Here is a 20721-nt window from a genome sequence, read left to right as displayed (position 1 = left end):
AAAGCGTCTCTTTGCAGCCCACCTCAAAGCAGTGCCTGATGTGAAGGGTGTGAACAGCTTACCACAGACAGCAAAGATTAGGTGGGTTTGGTAACACCAGTGACCGGCTGCGCGCCAATGTCGTTACACTATGTTTACAGACAATCATGTTTTTTGCCTCAGATTCACAGACAGTCAGGGCGACTATTCTTGACCACAGTCAGTATGGAGGCGGTACCACACATGACAGGTGATTCGGTTATTGTTGAAAGGACATGTGGCTGGCCAGGGGCATGTTGACGAAATTATGCGAAATTAGCCCCCTGACTTCATCCCTTCCCTTATTTTTGGTCGGGAGCATAGTTAAGTATACAGCCGAGGACAGTAATGGCAAAGCTCCTGTGAGCCCTTGGCTCAACGAAAAAACCCACAATCAGGGGTTCATTCTGAAAGCCCATGCAACGGGAGCCTGTATCTCCTCAGGGTTATGAGGAAGGTGTTCATGTTGGTACTGTTTATACGTCCATTTATTAACAGAAAACTGTAATAGTAGAGCCACAAGACTCTGAAGCTCACCTAAATTATTAAGAAATAATTTTAAGGCACTTACACTTTGATATGGTGAAAAACTTCTGAGTTAAAGCAAAACCAGTAAAATTTTCAAGGAACCACAAACCACTTCCTTGGCGACATTGTCAATGACACTGAACATGACTGCCTGTCAACCTTAAATCTTCTTTTCGCCATTATCATTCACAAACCTTCACTTTTGAGTTTCTTGAGAATATGATTTTAATTTTTTTTTCTGTTTAAAGATGTCTTAATAAGGCACTGGATCAACGACTGTGAGCACGTCAGCAAAAACCACAGAACCTCCGACAGTTGGCACAAGTACTGAAGGCAGAGTGGGTGAACATTTACCTGGCCACAATTCGGAATCTGACAAGAGGACGACAATGTCAGTCAGTTTTGGACTCTAATCATGGCCATACAAGATATTGAGCACAGATAATCTTCACCTTGAAAATCTACTGTTCCATCTGGCCATATAAAACCTGGGTCAAAGACAATGATGTGTGCCAATTTTGAATAATTGATTACCATCTGTTGATTATTTATATGTATATAATGTGACAGTGTGTAGTGTTATTTCTGGTAACAGTAAGTGACAACTTTGTTGAATCGCTTGTATAATGTTGACCTTCATATAGAGTAGGCTCAATTGGCTGTTTATAATCAAACTCTGTTGCCATAACCATGTTTAAGATTGGATCAAAATTATGTGAGCACATTCATGCAAAGCTTCAGCTTGATAGGCGGTGTACTTTCAGAGGCGTAAAAAAATAGTGCCATGGTACTGTAGCTCACCTGGATAAGTAGTTATACAGATTAAAATGTCAAAAAGACAGACACTTAACATATGTTGTTGTAAGCATTGATATTCAAATAGTTTATGCACAGATATTGAGGACTAAAAACTAGTACTAAAATTTAATGATTTGATCAAAATATGATGGCATCACAAGGAGGAAATTACCTGCCAAATTCAGCTCCATCCACCCGGCAATTTCAGAAAAGCATAAGTTACAGGGCCAAATATGTGTATGTGTATGTTTATGAACGTCGGACGAAAAATTGCGATGACGTTCATACAATGTTTGGCCCTCACTCTATGAAGGTTCATACTCAAATAAAATCACACAAAGTGAATGTCAATTCTTATAATATTTTTATCACAATTTCTCACCTTAAAAGATGTAACCCAAGATCTAAACATAATTTTATTTAGTACCTGTGACTTCATGTTTACACTGACAGCCATATAACAACCAGCTATATCGCGGAATAAAATAGTTACTCAAAAAGAAAGGTGACATGAGCGTATGGATGCACAACTTGCATTTCAGAAACATCTTATGCAACACATGTATTCATATAATATCAGCATTAGATAAAAAAGGTCTGTAAAGAACTACCTCAGTAAGTCAGTCACAGCGTCGTAATACATTTACATCAAGTGCAAGACGTCAAAATGGCCGACACGATAAACGTGATGGGAGAAATTTCCGAAGTTGTTAATAAACCTGTGGCGGTTACATGTGTTAGTCATCATTGATCAACTGGCTGATCATTGAATGGTGATTAAAGATGTGTCAAACAGACACTAAGGAAAATTCTTAGTTGCTGCGGTTACTGTCAGCCTAGACACGATCGAGTCTAAGATAGTTTGGATGTGCATTTCTTCATTTGTTAAGGATGGGCCGTAGCAGAATATTCATGCAGTCAAGCTCTCTGACATTTCTCAATGTGTACTGAAACGCTGAGACCAAGAATAAAGGTTCTAAATGATCAGAAAAGGAAGCTTATGTATGTTTTCGTGCTAGGGAATTCCCAGGGGTTTTCCCAGGAATGTGAAGTAGTCCTTCAGAGTTGACCTCATTTCAAGAACATGGCCTCGTGAAAAACGTATGATTGTCAAGTTGTGTCGTTCAAAGCCGTACATCGTGTAAACGTCAAATTAAAAATATCATAGAAATGTATTAACTTACAAGAGAAACCATAGCTGGGGTCATTCTTGCAAAGTTTCAACTTTCAGAGTTTCAGAGATGTTGAAAATGGATGACAGCCAATGTGCCATGTCAAGATGAAAACGAAAATCCAATTGAAAAAATATATAAATAGTTTATTCTCAACATTTAACAGTTCACAGAAGTGAACAATCATTATCATAATCATATCATGTCTCTGGGGATCAAAGTTTGTTAGCACTATATATACTGTGAGTAATAAAATGTGTTTGAAGTTAACCAGCAACTTTTTCAGAAAATTAACCACCTCCTCCTAATTAATGATTTCATTTCAGGGGTGCAAACAGGTAAGTTTCAAACAATGCATAAATTGAAGTGATCTATGGGAAAAATCAGTCTGATATATCCAACAATACTGTTATTATTTACAGGTGATGGATCAGATGTCTGTGTTTCAGAGAACATGTTGCTGTATCTGGTGGTGATTGTATACTGTAAATCATGAAATTTGTGTACCACCAAAATAATGTGAGTGTCGCCCAAAGCCCCCCAAAATCATGAAATTACTGGTAATGCTGGCAGCCCTACTTTTGAACTTCAAAAACTAATTAGTAAAGGATAACACCAGGACTGTAGACTTACAATTCCATTATTTAGTACGGGCTGATAGCAGATCCACTTAATTAATATCATCACAAACTTAACTTCAAATGCATGACATATGAACATGAACTGAAAAGCAGGAAACTTAATGTAAGGCATATTCAAATGAGAACGGTCAGGTCAATGATGAAGACTGAACATGTTCCAAGTGTAGTTACACGCGTCAGCACAAACCTTTGAATGTAAGTGAGCAGCATCATGTATTCACGACAGCTGTTACTGTACTGGACATGTTAACTATGTTTTGCTTGTAATTATGATTATTTGAAAGTTTAACAAAAACAAAGACGCTGTTGGCGGCTGGCAATAACTGCTTGATCAACTTGTATAAACCAACGGACTGCATTGTCTAACTCTAGTGTTCAATAACAATTTTTGTTGGGAGCTTTGATAAGAATGTCATTGCTTCTGCCCATGTGCAGTGAACTTGACATGACATTAAACTACAATATATTGAGACAAATATGTGTCATTTTATTCATGCTAGAACCAGACACTTGCATTTTTTGCATTTATTTCCTGCTCACGTTAATTTCATGATTTACAGTATATACATCTTGTAAGCATTAGTTATTATTTGAAAATATATAACTGATATTACACTCCAGAGAAATATGTAACATAAATAGAAAATTGACACATATGTAGCCTGCTACAACAGAGTGCAATTTGCTTCTGATATCCACAACACAGAATGAAATCAGCCTACCTCCAGGTGACTGTTGACAGGCTTATTTGCTTAGGTGAGTGAGTGAGTTTATGTCGGTTTTAGCAATATTCCAGCAATATCACGGTGGGGGACACCACAAATGGGCTTCACACATTGTACTCATGTTAGCAATCAATCCCGGGTCTTCGCTTTAACCACTAGGCTACCCGACCGCCCCTATTTGCTTTGGAGATGCATTGACTTGTCTGTATAGTCAACACAAGGCTGAGACCACTCCATGTCTGTAAAAAATCAAGTCTGCACCAGACAATCCAGTGATTGACATAATGCGCATCAATATAAGCAATTGGGATATCATGACATGCATCACCCAAGTCAGCGAGCCTGACCACCTGATCCCATTAGTCGCCTCTTATGACAAGTATGGGTTGCTGAAGACCAATTTTAACCTGGAATCTTCACAGGACTATTTTTATGTACACCTCTTAGTTGATCAAAATAGAAAAAGCTTCTCCCATGTTTATAGATTAATATGACTATCAAAACTACAAAATTAAATTAATATCCGCAACGATTCAAGGTTGTGAGATCAGAATTACCCTTCTTCATCTTGAATAACAAACATATTTTGAGTTTGATAACAGACATTGACTACCCAATGTCAAAATTCAAGGTGACAATGAATGTTTCTGCATCTATTTTGAAACTCGGAAAATGAGTCTGTGACACATCAAACAGCTAGCTAGCCCGCCGGGCAAGCAATATTCAAGAGTATTTGAAACACTGTTAACGTTGTGGAGCTGAACAGGTCTAGGCCTGTTTTCTTCCGCCACCTGTCCTGGGGAACCGAAAGGTAATTCTGGGCATTGTGATACTGTATGAGTGAGTGAGTATGGTTTTCTCGGCTTTTAGCAATATTCCTGCAATATCACGATGGGGGACACCAGAAATGGGCTTTACACATTGTGATACTGACCCCTGATGAACTGTGAGAGTTTGTGACAATCTCTCCCAACAATATTCTTGGTTGGTGTAGAAAGGCCGAATTAAGACTGAAAATTCATTTACTCCAATTCGCTCCAAATAGGACCTGCCACAATATAAGAGGCACGGGTCAGGATGTATGGGAACATGCAGGTACACATCATGTAGGTCCACTGATGCCGGTAAGACATGCAGGTGCAGCTTTGGTGGCAGGTCCCAGCCAAAAGGCAACATGTCCCTGTCTCAAAAGGACCGAGTAGGATTGTGGTAATCATGTATAGCTGTCCCCTGTGACCCCCTTGAACGCCAGACTTCTTGGGTTGGAAAGCTGAATGTCCCCCTGCCCTGGGAAACAGTGCAGACTGTTGGATCTTCTGAAAGGGACCTTTATGACATGGACTTTGGACAGAGCATGGACAAATTTGTTACAGTTTGAGATTCTGCAGGTGAAGGTTGGAGATTTGGCCATTCAACAAGGATATTGACAGGTGAAATGTATGGTTTCATCAATGTTCCCTTGAGGTAAAGATGCAGGAAAGCATCATTCAAAAGGTATGAAAACTCAAATATCAAAGATGGGAGATGGAAAGACAAGCTTAATCCTCATGCTCTTAAAATCCAAAAGAACCCTGTAGTATGTCCTTGACCCTAGGTAGGTGAAGCCAAAAACCTGCATTTCTATTTTCATACAACTCATTCAAATCCACATCTCAACGAGTCAAATGTCTGCCAAAAGACAAATGCAAAGGCAATTGGAAAACATGCCTTACCTAATGCAAATGCAGGTATTCCACCTGCAGCAGACGACATAGGCACTAGGGCATACAAAGCCAAAGCAGAAGACACCAACACAGGAGCACCCGGGCAAACTGGGTATGACAAAGCAGATACAGCTGTATTGGTCTGAGTGTGACAGCAAGTAGTAAAGGTTGAAGAGAACCCTGAATAGAAGAGAACCATGCTAAACCCATGTAGTTACACCTATAATATGAATACAAAACACAACTCCATGCTCAAAACATCCTTGCAGTATGAATAGCCCATTCCACCATGTGCAAATGCAAGTAAAAATAAAGAAGAATTACGATGCAAACCTTGCAAAAAGGAGCACCACTAATTAAACAACTCTGCAGGATAAATATATAAACAACACAATGCAATACAAAAAGTCAAAGATGTCTAAGGTGTGTTCATGCAAGCTGTTTCCAATCTGTAATGTAAATTGCATTCTGTTGTCGCAGGAAAGTAATGATTTGTCTTTACTTACAAAATTTTAACTCGTTGTATCACTAATGAAATGTGTTATATAAAAAGAAAGAAAACATCATCTACATATTCCACAGGTCTAAATTAAAATGGTTGAATAATGACCATAAATATCTTGTACCTTGATTTGATCTTTGCAGGGAGAAACATGGTAAGACATATGAAATATTGTGCAAAACAGAACATGTTGTGCCCCCAAAACACTAAATTTGCACAATGGTCAAATTTTAAACTATGTTAAGAAACAGTGTCATGGCACTGTAGCTCGCCTGGATATATTGTCAACATCTGAAAATGTCAAATTAGGGAGCCAATTAACAAAGTTGCTAGCAGCATTGCTATCGAAATATTTTCTGCGTAAATACTGAGGACAAATGTATTAACAAATATTAACTACATTTCCACAGTGTTTCTAAATAAGCAAGAATATCTTATCTCACACTATGCATTTCTCATTCTTCTTTCGATCCTAAGCGGAAACCTCCCAAAAATATTGGTCATGCACGCTTTTTGAGGTTGTGAACCTACACTCGCTGAACACATGATTTTCCCAGCCAACTCATTCTCTTTCTTGAGCTTAATAAGCTACAGGAATTGTAATGCGGGGAACTTCCGTAACAGCTGTCATAGATAGAGGGATAAAAAGTCTGTTACCGGAAGGCATCAAGATAGATCTGCAGCACACAAAGATATGTCTTCAAGATCCTCAGGATTTTAGATGGACATCAAAGGTGAGGTCGTAAGTAACCTATTTAGGTAGTTGATTATTGGCAATGAAATCTTACTGCAAGCCAAGGAAAACTTTCCCAAGCAGAGTGTGTACGAAGCGAACTCTGTTGACATCAAAGGCATGAATCTCACTCACTTGAGCAGCAGTTGCAAGAGCCCCCCAAAAGACTCCGTGAATTATGACATTAAGAACGTGGTCTGAACTGCGATGACTGGTCCGCCAACTTGTAAGACTGAATTAAGGATTGCAGTTCAGCAACCATAGAAACCTTTGCACCTGGTGTAGGCGTGACGATGGAATTGATCGCAGCAAGATGCGTTGCTAAGGTAGAACCCTTAAGCTTACGTGACAACTGGAGATGAAGGTATTCAGCAATTTGTTGTGGAGAAGCAGTGTAGAAATAGCACCCGCGCAACAGTAGGCCTCAAAGGCCTTCCACTTATGGTCATACAGGGACTTGGTTGACAATCTATGAGCCTCTGAAATGGCCTTGACTACCTTTCGAGAGTTACCCAGGGCAACAAGGGATTTCTGTAAATGCGCCAGACGCACAGATTGTAGGTTTCGAGTGACAAGTGGAGCCGCTGGGAGTGAGGTTGAAGAAGAAGGTCAACCCTTTGTGGTAGACGATGAAATCTTCTGTCTGCAAGTTGGATGAGTGTAACGAACCAACTCCAAGTTGGCCAAGAGCAGTGTGAGGATGTTATCTTCTGCAGGACATGAGGTAGAACACCGGTCTGGGGAAAGGCGTAAGTGTGTAAGTCCTCCCAAGACATGGCTAATACGTCGTTCCAAGCCAGAGATATGCACCAGGATAGCTGAGTGTTGAAGCAGGTTGTGAAAAGATCGACGTCGGGACACGGAAAAAACTAGCAAATCCACTGGAAGATCATTGGATGTAGGCGCCATTCTGTGGGAAATGGTTTGTTGGGTCAGGACAGGGAGTTGGCTATGGCGTTGGATATGCTGGGGATGTCTCTCACCCGAACTTGAATGTTGAGTGAGTTGATCTGTTGAAAAAAGTCGATCGCTAGAGACAGTAGTGACATTGACTTACTGGAGCTCATCTTGTTTATGTACCAGACAACGAATAGGTTGTCCTTCAGGATCAACAGACGAAGAAGAGTCGCCCAGTGTGACCATTGGATATGTGGCCGGGAGGGAAATTTTAAAATGACAATCGTCATTCTGAAGGTAGGGCTTGAGAAAACACTGCATTGGTTGCAGGTGGCGTTGTCCTGTCCTGGTGAGAGCCTTTGCTGATGTCAGTAGACAGAGTAGTTGTTGCCATTGACACAGAAGGTGTGACTAAGTGCCAATGGACAAGGTGAATTGTTTGATAGGAATTACTTAGAAGTTGACGGATGACAAAGCAGACACAATTTATGGATAACAACTTCTTTAATACTGTAATACTGTCAAATCTTGCTTGACAATAGAGTAAGGATCTATACCGAAACGTATACAGTAGTAACCCTTTTGCCCCCACTGCCCGATTGGGGAAGAAACCCGTGTCCCAGTACCCGGATGCCCGAAAAATCGGGCAGCTACTGTCCAAGTCCCACACACGGCTGCCCGATAAATCGGGCGGCACGAACGTGTTTACAAAATCGCTCTTTCTACTTCCTTTCTCGTGTGTAATTTCGTTCTAAATATGGAAACGAGATCTACACGTAATGACACGTCATTCGATGGAATTTCCCAGTCTTTTTGGCCCGAAAATCGCGGATATGTCACCTGTTTTCGCGACAGGTATTTTTCTCGCTTAAATTGTAAATCTAGCGTAATGGCAGCCAACTACGATTCGGATAGCGATCAGATGACTAACAACGACTCTATCGGGAATAATAATTTGTTTGATTTGAATAATTTACGAGAAGGGGAGAGGGAATTTCGCGAAGATTTTGACTGTTTCGACTGTTTTACAATGATTGTGTGTTTGAACAGATTTTCAGTGCGACGAATGAGAATGCAGCCTACAAGTGAATGAGCAATCACAACAACAACAAAGGGGAGTGGCATGACGTATCTCTTTCTTTTTTTTAAAATTTAATTTTCTGATCACAATCCGAATTGTAGTTTGCCGGTTTGTCGTATGTCCTTATATTTCGCTCAATTTGAATAAAATTTATTTCCATATTCATGTTTGTTTTCTTGTTTTTTACATCATTATTTAAATTTTAGTAACTGTAATAATTATTTATTTATTAATTGATGTAATAAAGTACTGATTTAATTTATTATGCAATTGTAAATAGCAGTGTATTGTAAATATGTTATCACAACTTGTATATTTGCAGAACTTGAATTTACGATCTTTCCGTCCTTTTACAATCTTTCCCTCCTTTCAGATCAATCTGTGATATCTTCTCTGTGATGTCATTCTTATAGTAGCTGTGGTTCAATGTTCAGGTAATGTGATAAATTACTATTTAAAAACTTAAATACTTAACTTTTGTTTCAAATCCTGAAAAAGAACAAAATAAATCAAATATTTGTGTTTTTACTTGTGTTAACGAGTTAACCTAAGCTGTAAGTGTATCATAAGTTATATGTGACATCAGTATAGAAAACAAAGTCAGTACCAAGAGTTGTAAACTTGTTTATTTGTTTACAGATGTGCATGAAGAGAATTTACCTGTAACAACTGGGATAACCTGTGCCGTCCAAGATGACAAGACCACTGTGTTATGTTCACCTTGTATCTGTGATTTATTTTTGTGATTTTTAATACAATTTGAGCCAAAATTCATTGTCTGTTTTCATTTTTTCAGTGTTTTCAATTTTTATTTCACTTGTAAACACCTGTAATTAGAAAATAACAAAGGTTAGAGACAATAACAACAAAGAATATTACAGTATACTTAATCCTCTTTACAATGATATATGATAAATGTATATTAAAAGCAAGTTTCTGGTAAAAAAAGTGCATCAAAAATGATAGTTTGATTTTCCAATAATACTGCCAGGGAGGCCAGTGTGCAGGCCTTGTCAGTGTCAGGGACTGCAGGGTTTCAAGGGACATAACTCTGGGGCAGCCAGGGATGAAAGAGTTAAAGGAGTTGTTATCAATAAATTGTGTCTACTTTAATAAACAAGGTGTTGAATCTTGGTCCTGAAGAACGAACATTTTGCCTAGGCACGTGTCGAACATGGCCCAAAGAAACTGAAGAAGTTGAGTGGGATTTTTTGACCAAGCTGATGAAGAAGACATGATGTGAAGTTGAGATGAAGGAGAAGAGTGCCTTGATCTTCATTGGTCTGAATGCAGTTGTTGATTATGATTCGAAGACGATGGCTCGAACTTGTAGGAATTTGACGATGGGCTTGGTGAGACGGGTAAATATCCACGGGCCTGAAGAAATTCCAAATGGGAGCACCTGCCATTCGTAGTGGCAGACAAGGTAAAATGAACTGGAGGAATCTGCAGTGATCCAGATTACGGGGACGTGTAAATATGCAACCTGTTGATCTAGACTGATTATGTACTCGTCAGGACAAAGAATTGTATGTTGTAATGGGATGGGAAGTCATCCGGAAGTGTGGAGGTATCTATAGGTATTTTCAAGTGGAAAATGAGACGTGAGTTGGAGTCTGTCTTTCTTTGTGTCCATGAAGATCGGTGAGTTGAAACACGGTGTTGTTGGAGATGTGCCCAGGCACTCCTTAGTGTTCTTTGCAAGTAGCATCCCCTTTAGCATCCCTGAGAACCGGAAGCTGCTTGTCTGGATACAGGCGCTGAAGAGGCTTGTAAGACATAGGAGGAGTCACAATGAAGATAAGATGATAACCAGTCTTTAGAAGGACTAGTACAAACAGAACGCCAAGGATGGCCCAATTCTTTGTGAATAGACACAATCTACGGGCGATGTGACCACAGGAAAGGCTGTGGGCGGAAGAGTCCAAAGACAGTCACTTGGCAGTCGTATCTCCAATTCTGGGAGATTTGCCGCTACATTCAGGTCTGGAAAAAGACACAGTACATCTGTCAGATTTGCCACCACGTTGTCCTTGGCGACCATGTTCACAACCGCGAAAGGAACTGAATCTTCTACCGATACACTCCCGAAGATCTGACTGCATGGGAGTTAAAGCAGGTCGTTAACCTTGTCCTGGATAAAACCAACAGCACCTGGAATGCAAGCTTCCTCGGGAGAAGATGTGTGATCCAAAGGTAAGAGCTCAGTCGCCGTAAGAATAGTTGAGACTAGAGCAGTGCCTAGATACATTAAATCTCTATCGTCCACAGTAGTGCAGGACAATGAACTTTTGGGGCCAAAGTCGCTAAGTCACTGTCCAATTCAGGAGTAGAAGTTGAGAGACCATGAGTGCCTGCATCAGCCAACACAAAGCAAGGGGACTGACAAAGGGCCCGAAGACTTTATCCATATCTGTAGCCAAATCTGCTACAACCGGTCTGGGAGTGAGTGTAATGTTTGCCAAAGTTGTAGAGGGGACAACAAAATATGACAAGGTATCTTCGGTCGAAGTCCTCTTGGGAAGCTGGAGTTTATCTGCAATCCAAATCAAAACTGTAACTGGATCCACAGTGTCACAACTGCCTAATGAAGAAGCAGGGGAGGCATGACGATCAATTAAATCCTCCTCTGTGGGTCCACAGGTGAAGGGGGTGAGAGTTTTGGGGTAGGTTGAACAGAAGCCTGAACGGAAATTACTGTATCCGTAGGAGGACCAAATTGAGGGAGGCCTGCTGACATCACAGCTTTGAAAGTAGATTCTCCGTATGAGGCTGAGCAGTTAAGACAGGAACCTTCCGTGAAAAAGCTGTCAGATACTCCATCATCATCGACAGACAAGATAGGAAGTGAATAGATAGACAATTCCCTGATCGTCAAAGAGGTAGGTAGTTTCGCTTATTTCTCTCTTAGTTTTTGTCGATTTTTCAGCAGGTTTAGAGCACCAGTCTTGTTCTCTACGCCGGTACTTATGAAGATAAATGCTGAACGTCAACACAGCGACCGCGGCAATCCAAGCAGACATCATGTGGGTCAGAAGGAGAAAAAACCTGTCTACAAGTCAGGCACGCAGGTCGATGCGTGACCTATTTGTTGAAATTTCGACCAAAGAAGAATCTTGAAGTCTTCGAAAAAGGGAAAGTTGGTCAAAAGAGAAAGCCCAAAAGATTCTCTTGTGAGAGCACGTCGCCACACTGAGGTGATTAGAAAGAGAATGAGTTGTTCATCGCATGTAGGTCGGCCGGCATGAAAAGAGTGCATGACCTAGATTGTTGGGAGGTGACCATGGTGATGCTAGGGGTGTTTGGGTGGATTGTTTGTTCAGAAGCTGGAAACCTTTGTTTATGCATGTTTCCACTTATGATTGAAAGAAGAATGGGTATGCAGTGTGAGAGTGAGATAGGATAAGTTCAAAAATATACATTTGTAGCACTGTGGAAAAACACAAATATTAAACTGTCAAATATACTTCAAACAATACATCTTGAGCAGAAATGGATGAGCAGTGGCCATAAATGAGGATGCCAAACCCCCAATCCTTAGGTATCTAGAATGCCATCTAATTTTTCTTGGCATCCAATTTGAGAACTCATGTGTCATATGCATGAAATGCATGACCATGTGGGCTCATAAGCTTAGGGTAAAATATTTTATTAATTAACCACTATTTGCGAGAGAGAGATGGCATTCAACGTACTCGACTTCGGCACGCAGATTACCATTATCATCCAGCATACCAATAGGGTGGAGGGTAACCTCATAAATATTTTTCTCTCTCTCATTTTAGCTACCTTGTTGAAAATCAGATTCAAACCTCTTTAATAAATTCAGGTGTAATCATTTGTTGGAAAAAGCACATGAAGTTTCATCTTCAATGTCTACTGGTTTCTGATCTGCTGTTCAAGATGTCGATACCAACACCCTTGTTGATGAGTCACAAAACAACCAGGCCATGACATAAGCTCATGTGACTAAAAAGGTGAGCTAATAAATTAATTATTACAGTTGAATCAGGTATTACAATTCTCATCTAATCACATTGATACCAAGAAATGTATTCAGGAACACGAGACATATTCCACAAATGATGAAGGACTATCATTTTCTACATTTATAAAAATAAATAATAGAGTAAACTAAAATGTTATGATGCTGTGAGAAACTTTCACTATGATCATGATATTTGAAGATGTTACTTCAATGGTCTCGGGCACAGTTTCTTTCAAGTTGATTCTATAGCGAGTCATTTTATTTACTAGTCCAAAGCTGTGAAGAGTAAAATTCCTACCTGACAATCTTGACAAGTAAGCTTATCTGACAATAGTTCATATATCAACAAGAAAACATCTTCTGAAACCTATGCCTATGTGTGGGCAAAGCAGACAGTAAAGCTTTTGGTACAGATTGACAAGAGAAAAAAAAGTTAATATGATAGACAAAGAAAATGGTACACAGGTCCTAAGGTAGATACATCACAATTCTCCACATTAAATTCCTTGCATATAGTTGACATATGCAATTTTGTTGTCGCAGGCACTCAAAAAGACAACATGGTTATTAGTGGTGTAACAATGCTGCGATACAGTATTGTATCCCAGTAAGAGGCCCACAATGTCCCATCTCTGATCTCTGAAATTTAAAAACAAATGATTCAGGGTTTGGATTCACCTTATCTGAAGAAAGAATATCAATTTCTGAAATAAAAGTACTGTATCGGGATACTAATTGTATCGCACCCATAGTATCTGGATATGTATCGTAAGGGGACCCTTCAATTGTTATACCTCTACTGGTCATCACCTATCACCAATAAGATATCATCTGACTTGCCATGTAAGTAATTGAAAACATAACACTATTTGTCCTGCTTTGTAATGGTAAATCAGACAATTAGCAGTGCATCACACTGCATGGGTGAGTGAGTGAGTTTTATGTTGGAGGAAAGCCCGAAGTAATGCAAGTCTTAGACGTTTACCAATTCGGTGAAATCCACGGGTATGGTGCTGACAAACCTAGAAACCTAATCGGGGCGATCCGGGATTCGAACCCACAATCATAGGTTTCTGGCATGGCCAAGGGACACAACTCTGCACAGCGAATCACAACGCCTTAGGCAACTGGGCCCCCGCTGCATTGAATGAAAAGTTATTTTTGTTATCCATACAAAAGAAAGTCCGCTAGTGTCCAGCCACAACAAGTAGCAGTATGATGCAGGTTGGAAAAGATATCCATGCTCAGTATCCTGGTGTGAACGGGAGAGATTCATTCTACTTTCTGTAAAAACAGGGTGAAAGAGCTGAGTAGTAATGGGTCCAAGGATATTTCTTTATGCATGAAATGTTCCTTATATTTGAAACTGTGAACTGTGTGATAAAAAGAACACTGTCTACACAAGTTCAAACATGACGATGTATATACTAACACATACAATACACAATAACGTACCTGGAGTGTGCCAATTACAGATTGTGCATGGTCCTGCATGTGTTAAATATGCTGAATTAATGTGATCATCAGAAAGTTTGAAAAAGTGGATTCTTGCTTATGCTTTCAAAGTAATTATTCACTTGATATTACATGAATATGGATAATCATGATATAACTTAGTTATCCTGACACAGCATGTTGCAATTTCCTTCTTCACTTCGATAATGTTATACGAGAAACAAAAACATTTCTTCATCTACATCAGGGGCACCTGTTGCCCTTGGTCCTTCACTGCCCCGAATGTTGGAACTACAAGATGTACCAAACACAGCCCAACAATCTCTTATGATATTTATTGTGACACAAGGGAAATATCTGGCAAACACTGAGCAGTGGTGTGTAATAACAATCTGAATGCTTGTATGCAAAAGCTTTGATTAGTGTTGTAGCGGCAGTTTCATAGTCGTATAGTACATCAAGAGACTGATAATCCATCAACAGTTTTGTTGAGACATCCCTACATGCCCAAAGACAGACACTCCGAGATTGAGTACTTCTGCTACACATTCTGCGGAACAGTCAAATACGGTGCCAATCTGAGTGGTTGAACCTGGTACATCCTCCACAGAGATATCTCTGTGTCTGTTCCCGAAAAACATCTCTTGATACCATCTCCCACTGAACAGTTGACAGGGAACTCTTGACTGTGCAAAGCACCAAAGGTCAGACTTTGCACTGGGTAATTAAAGTTTGCCAAAATCAGAGAGAGAAGGTGGGAATGCCTGGATCTCATGAGCAAAGAGAAAGTCAATCTCACCGTTCTGTATTGCCATTTTAAGCTGACCCAAAATGCTTCATTATTTTGAAGAACTTTCAATCTTTGTCCGTGTTTAGAAGATGGCTTGCTGTATGGAAAGCTGAACAGTGGCAGAGAATTTCTCTTCAGGGTTTTATGAATAGACTGGGGGGTCCCATCTTCAATTATCAATTTTGAGAAATTTATTATACTACCTCTTTCCAACATCCTCCAGTGTGTTTACTGTGGTTCTGGAATGCAGGTTCGGCTATCAAGAGTAATAAGGTGACCAAAATCATCAAAGATTAGATTTCCCATTTTGTCTGATGGTATCTGAATGGCTCTGAATCCGCTTTCAAAATGTTTCTAGTGTGGAAAGCCCTTGCTCATGGTGATGGGAAGATTTGGATCATCATGGAAATACTGATCTTTCAACTCTGGGATAAATCTACCAAGCTCTGGCCCAGACACCATCCTGCATCTGAAAGGAATGGGGTTTCTCCTAATCCAAATGCACCACCTGAACCTTGACTTGCTTAGTTCTCCTGTTCATGAGCCTGATCCAATGATACAACAGAAAATCTCTGGTAAGGATTTCATGTCTCTTGTGAATGGGCGTCCATCATGCACAATGAGTGTGGCCGAGGGCAAAGAACATGGGTGTCAATTGTTCCAAGACTTTGACATATAATAGGAATTTTTTTCCTCTGTGAGCCAGGATGACCAAGAGAACTTCGGTTTCCAGTTGCATGATGTTCCAATACTTATATGTAGGACACTTTTGACACATGTCATCTATCCAGTATTGTACCATCATCACTGGATCTTCTTTAAAGAAGGAAAGCTTCAGGTTGTGAAGGGTCAAGAGTGCAACTTGGTGGTGGTGTCCGGTCCTGGTCAGATGTGATACCTTCACAAGTGAATCTGCTACACCAGAGGATGTCACATCTCCTTCAGTCCTTCTGTTGTCCAGCCGGATCTATTTAGTAGGTCTCTGATTGCCTTCCAAAGAGCCCTCCCAACATAACAACATACACTTGTTCTCCATGAGTGATGGGTCCTTTCAACTGTACTAATTTGGCAAGAGCAAACAAGAGCTGGTCAAGGTAAGTAAAAGGACTTTGCCTAGGGTCAAGAAAATCTGTAGCCTGTCTAATCACAAGCATCCCATGCTTAACCATGGCTGGTGTGGCACATTTCTCATAAAAGAGTAACAATGATGGATCATCCAGAGAAGGTAGAAGGGAGGCAAGAAACGCTGACCACACAATAGCATCATCAATGTTCAGATTTTCCTTGTCTAAGAGTGAGAGTGCATGCTCAATCCAGTTCATTTCCTGCGAATAGGCCTTGGATAAGCAGCTCAGGTATGGCATCATGGTAAATTAGGAACATCCACATTTGTCTTCAGTGCCACAGCTGGAACATAGACATAATTTTTTGGGAGAGTGTGTCTCAAAGTTGATGAAGGTGAATTCTCAACAGGTGGTCTGGACTCACCAAATTTCACTACCAGTGTGTCCTGACTGAGAACCTGAAGAATCATCTGACCAAGTGAACAATGAAGAGCACCTTGGTGATGTTGACAAATGAGTAAAAAAATAAGATAAATAGACAGACATCAGGAAAATGTCCTGTCACCAACATGTGGAACAAGATGAAAAAATGCTTAATGCAAATTAAACACTTGCCACTGTATGTAGTAAACACCAAGCAAGGTAACTGAAGTTTCATCGTCAAAGAACGTATCATGTTAAAGGATATAATTCCCAAATAGAAGCACATGTGTCCCCTTTTGTGCAATGGGTAGGAAAAGTAAGTGATATCACTGATGGGTAACCATGGGCAAGGGGCACTCCTGATGTAAAAGAGGCATGTTTTGGGTTCTGTGTTATATGACTGACAACAAGAAGGAAATTGCAATATGTTGCGTCAGGATGAGAAATGATCTTGTTTTTTTTTGCAGAATCAACAATGATCAAAATAATATATATTAGTGACTAAAAAATAGCTTACAATGCCAAATTAGAAGCATTCAAGAGCAAATGTATAGGTCAACCAGTCAAGACCAGTAGTGTTTCAAGTTATGTTACACAAACAAGCAAAATATTTTAACACAAGTAATTAGTAGTGTCTATGAATTAAGCATCTCAACTCATGTTGTTCCTTATCCAGGTATTATTGCTTTAATGGTCAGTGTCAGGAGAAGCATGTGCATACATATATTTCATTTTTAAGTTGCTGTTTCAAAATTTGATAATACACATGCCATAGTGACCATTAATTCTAGTTAATTCTAGTTGATTTGATGGGGCTTAAAGTCACATCTAAATCATCTCCACTCTCAAAAAGGCGCTTTTTGGGCTCTGGCAAATAGGAGTCTGACCCTCTGGATGAAAGCTCATTTGATGCATTAGACACATAACTATAGTTTCCTGTCTTGCCTACATCACTTGCACCTGTCAAATATTCAAGTCCATCTTCTGCTAACAGTTTGGATGAGGATGTCCTGAGAGCCGTAGATGCAAATGTAATGCTGGATGAAGCAGGGTAGCTAACCAATGATGGGTTTGTGACAATAGCAGCAGAGAGCATGGAGTTAGCAGGAAGTGCTTGGGTAGGCCTTGACACAGGGTGAGCTACATGACTGGATGCCTGAGTGCTACCTGTCAATGACAAGGAGAAGCTAGGATTAGAAGACATGGAATAGGGCAAACCAGAGGAAACATAAGTTCCCTTGGAAGAACTGGATGAGACTGGAAATAGTTTATTCAACTTGTGAAGATGATTGCCAACTGTCTGAGAGTAATTAGACAGAGCTGAGGATGACAATGGTATAGCTGCTGGAATGTTGGTGAGGGAGGAATATTTTCGTACATTTATTTGACTGGCATGAAGGTTCTGAGCATCTGAACCTTTAACGGGATCAAATTGGACTTCTCTGCAATAATCCAGAGAAGAACGGCGCTGAATTGGGTATCTTGGGGGCAGATCAGTTTTGAGGATTAAGCCTCGATGAGAAGGCTTTGCAGTTGTGGTAATGGGCAATGATGAGTGGAAGGATTGGGGAGGGACTGTGGCTGATGAAAAGTACCGGTCATAACTGCTTTCAGGAGCTGGATCAGATTTAGCAGCCAAACCATTTTGGTCAGATAAACCTGATGCTCTGTATTTATCTCCTGTTATGTCTAGCATGTGCAACTTTTCATCCATATTTTGCATTGAGTGAATACCTTTTAGCTGACTAGCATTGACAAGTGCAGACACACCATAAGAATTTGAAACTGATGTAGTTGCTGGAAGTGTGTAGGAGTTGGATAGTCCTGTAGTTGGAAAGGATGAACCTGGTATAGAAGTGACCACTTTGGGGTAGAGATTAGCTCTAGTAATACCTGCATCAGAGAATGCTAACTTGCTGTAACTGCTTCCACTATTGTGAGGGGCTGTCTGCATGTTTGGGTTAGGTCTGAATTTACTGTAGTATTCCTGCTCTTGTAAGCTAAACAGACTATCCGGATTTGAGCGATACGGATGGACAGTAGCAGTTGTCAAGGTAGGACTCAATAACTGACTCTGTTGGCTGGAATAGTTGTCTAGTGCAATGTCTGTTCTTGTACCTGCTGTGTCTTGAACATATCCTTCTGTATTGTGTGTTTTCTTCTCAGCTCGGTTCAACAATTTCATGCAGTCACTCAACTCTGGAGTTAGAGAAATATTAAGGTCATCAAGCTCACTTCTAATTGTCTGTGTGTCATCAAGGTCACTCAACTCCAGGTCATGCTTGTGCTTTAACCTCTTTGTAGGTGTTACTTCAAAGTCAGGAACACTAAGAACACTTGTACTTGAGCTATCATCATGTCTTTCTTTTGTCTTAAGAATAGATTTTCCTTTTTTCCCCAAACCATCAAAACTATCAAGGGATACATTCCCATCCACAGAATTCTTTCTGGCAGTGGTTTCAGAGCCATGCCTAGCTTGTTGAAAATATCGAGACTCAATCTCACTTGGTGAGGATCTACCACTCCCAATGGCCATTTTCCCTAATGCACTTGAGGGTGTCAGGGGACTAGGCTGATCCAAATCAAAGGATGACGTGTCATGTGAGTTTTTTGGGAGAGAAAAGTGTACTTTTTTTGGACTCTTATCTTTTATAGGTGATCCTGAATTGCAACTGCTGTCCATGGTGACCTCTGTGTCATCTTTCTTCTGCATCTCTTTTCGTGGTCTTGACTTTGCAGATCCTCCAAGCGCTCTGTCAGAAGTAACTTTCTGATAGTCAGTGGATGTGGGCATTTGTTTGTTTCTGTCCCAAATCAAATCTCCAGCATGGAGATTTCTTAAATCTTCCATGGAACTTCCAAACAACTGTCTTTTGGCTGGATTTTGGGAGACAGTATCTACATTCCTGGAGCCTAAGGAAGATTTGGGAGGAACAGAGTTGGCTTTGCCTGGAATTGTGCCCTTTAGTTTATTTAGTTCTGACTCAAGATCCTCCACATATCTATCACTTCTCTCCAAAGCTTTATTCAGTTGTCTGATTTCCTTTTCATAGCTCTCAAGTTTTGCTTCCAACGTTGCAACAGTGTATCTCCCATATCTGCAAGTAAAATATCGAAACTGATAGTATATGTAAGATATGGAACCTTCAGGATATGTAGCTAATAGGGGTGCATCATGAGTTTTCATTTGATGATATGATACACGATACGTTTTTGACTATATCGATATAAGACATACATACTCGTTTAATGACCCCTGGCGTTTTCATCAGTCAGATATAGGAAAATGTGTTGTAATTAGCATTTCAAGTTCACTTATAAAAATAGCCCTTACGAACATGTGTCTGTAGCTAGCTTTTCCTTTTGAACCTGCTCTGAAATATTTATTGTCAAGAAGTTTCCATGCATTTTGACATAAATATGTGTATCACGATACGTATCATATGTATCCTGGGAAGCATCGTATCGTGACCTTGCTGTTTCGTTTCACCTTTAGTAGCTAAATTGAATCTTAAAGTATCCATATCATTATAGATCAAATACTAAACAAATGCAAACTCTCTACATACCTTCCAGCAGTATTTGTGGCTTTTGGCTATCAACCTCATATATATTTATAGTCTGGAAGGTAATTTAAGGCACCAACGTTTACTACAATATCTGAAAAACTATCGGACCTACTCCAGTCAAAGTTGGTATGAGATTATTAAACAGTCATACATAACTGGATATTACATTTAAAGACAATCGGTGCATGAATAAAAAATCTGTCTATTTAGCTATCACTATATTTCATCAACAACCAGACCTGTTCATCACGGGTGGAACGAGGATTCATTGAAACAGCCATCTGCATAATGCTACCCCTGCGTCACAGGGCCATATGACACAGTTGAACCAATCAACTTAACTCAAAAGGGTGCATGGGAATCACGCACGCACGCACGAATACGGTGTTAGCATTGGGCGTCTCAACGTGCGTGATTCCCGTGCACCCTTTTGAGTTAAGATGATTGGTTCAACTGTGTCATATGGCCGGAAATGACACCTACCTCCATTTTACCTAAGTCTAACTTCTTTCCATGAAAAAAGGGAAAAATCAAATTTTGAAAAATTCCTAAATAGTAAAAGGCACCACTTCAGTTCTTGGTTAATAAATGTACAAGGTTTGGATGAAAAGTCTTTGGCAGTTTTTAAGTTGAG

At 40.0% G+C, this 20721-nt stretch overlaps 1 protein-coding gene and 1 long non-coding RNA gene across 3 annotated transcripts in view; one reads left to right on the top strand and one right to left on the bottom strand.

The window, feature by feature from the left end:
• The first annotated feature begins 9069 nt into the window (after nt 1-9069).
• LOC125376075 lies at nt 9070-9568 on the top strand. Its single transcript, XR_007218980.1, has 2 exons — nt 9070-9232; nt 9438-9568. It is a non-coding gene; the product is annotated as an uncharacterized LOC125376075 (long non-coding RNA).
• Nucleotides 9569-9730: 162 nt separating this feature from the next.
• LOC124151845 (ORC ubiquitin ligase 1-like) overlaps nt 9731-20721 on the bottom strand; it is a 45147-nt gene continuing 34156 nt past the window's right edge. Inside the window, exons 6-7 of one of the 2 annotated variants that reach the window (XM_046524505.2) lie at nt 18637-19616; nt 9731-17685 (exon numbers count right to left, since the gene is read on the bottom strand). In XM_046524505.2, the coding sequence (XP_046380461.1) occupies nt 17306-17685; nt 18637-19616 (1360 nt within the window). In that variant the 3' untranslated portion in view covers nt 9731-17305. Of the gene's footprint in view, nt 19617-20721 lie in introns of both variants that reach the window. The other variant, XM_046524504.2, reaches the window with a different exon arrangement.

The sequence above is a fragment of the Haliotis rufescens genome, unplaced genomic scaffold, assembly GCF_023055435.1.
Source record: "Haliotis rufescens isolate VD_foot unplaced genomic scaffold, xgHalRufe1.0.p SCAF_7, whole genome shotgun sequence".
In the NCBI taxonomy this organism is placed as follows: domain Eukaryota; kingdom Metazoa; phylum Mollusca; class Gastropoda; order Lepetellida; family Haliotidae; genus Haliotis; species Haliotis rufescens.
Note: the sequence above shows the minus strand (reverse complement) of the source record. Positions and strands in the feature narration are given on the sequence as shown.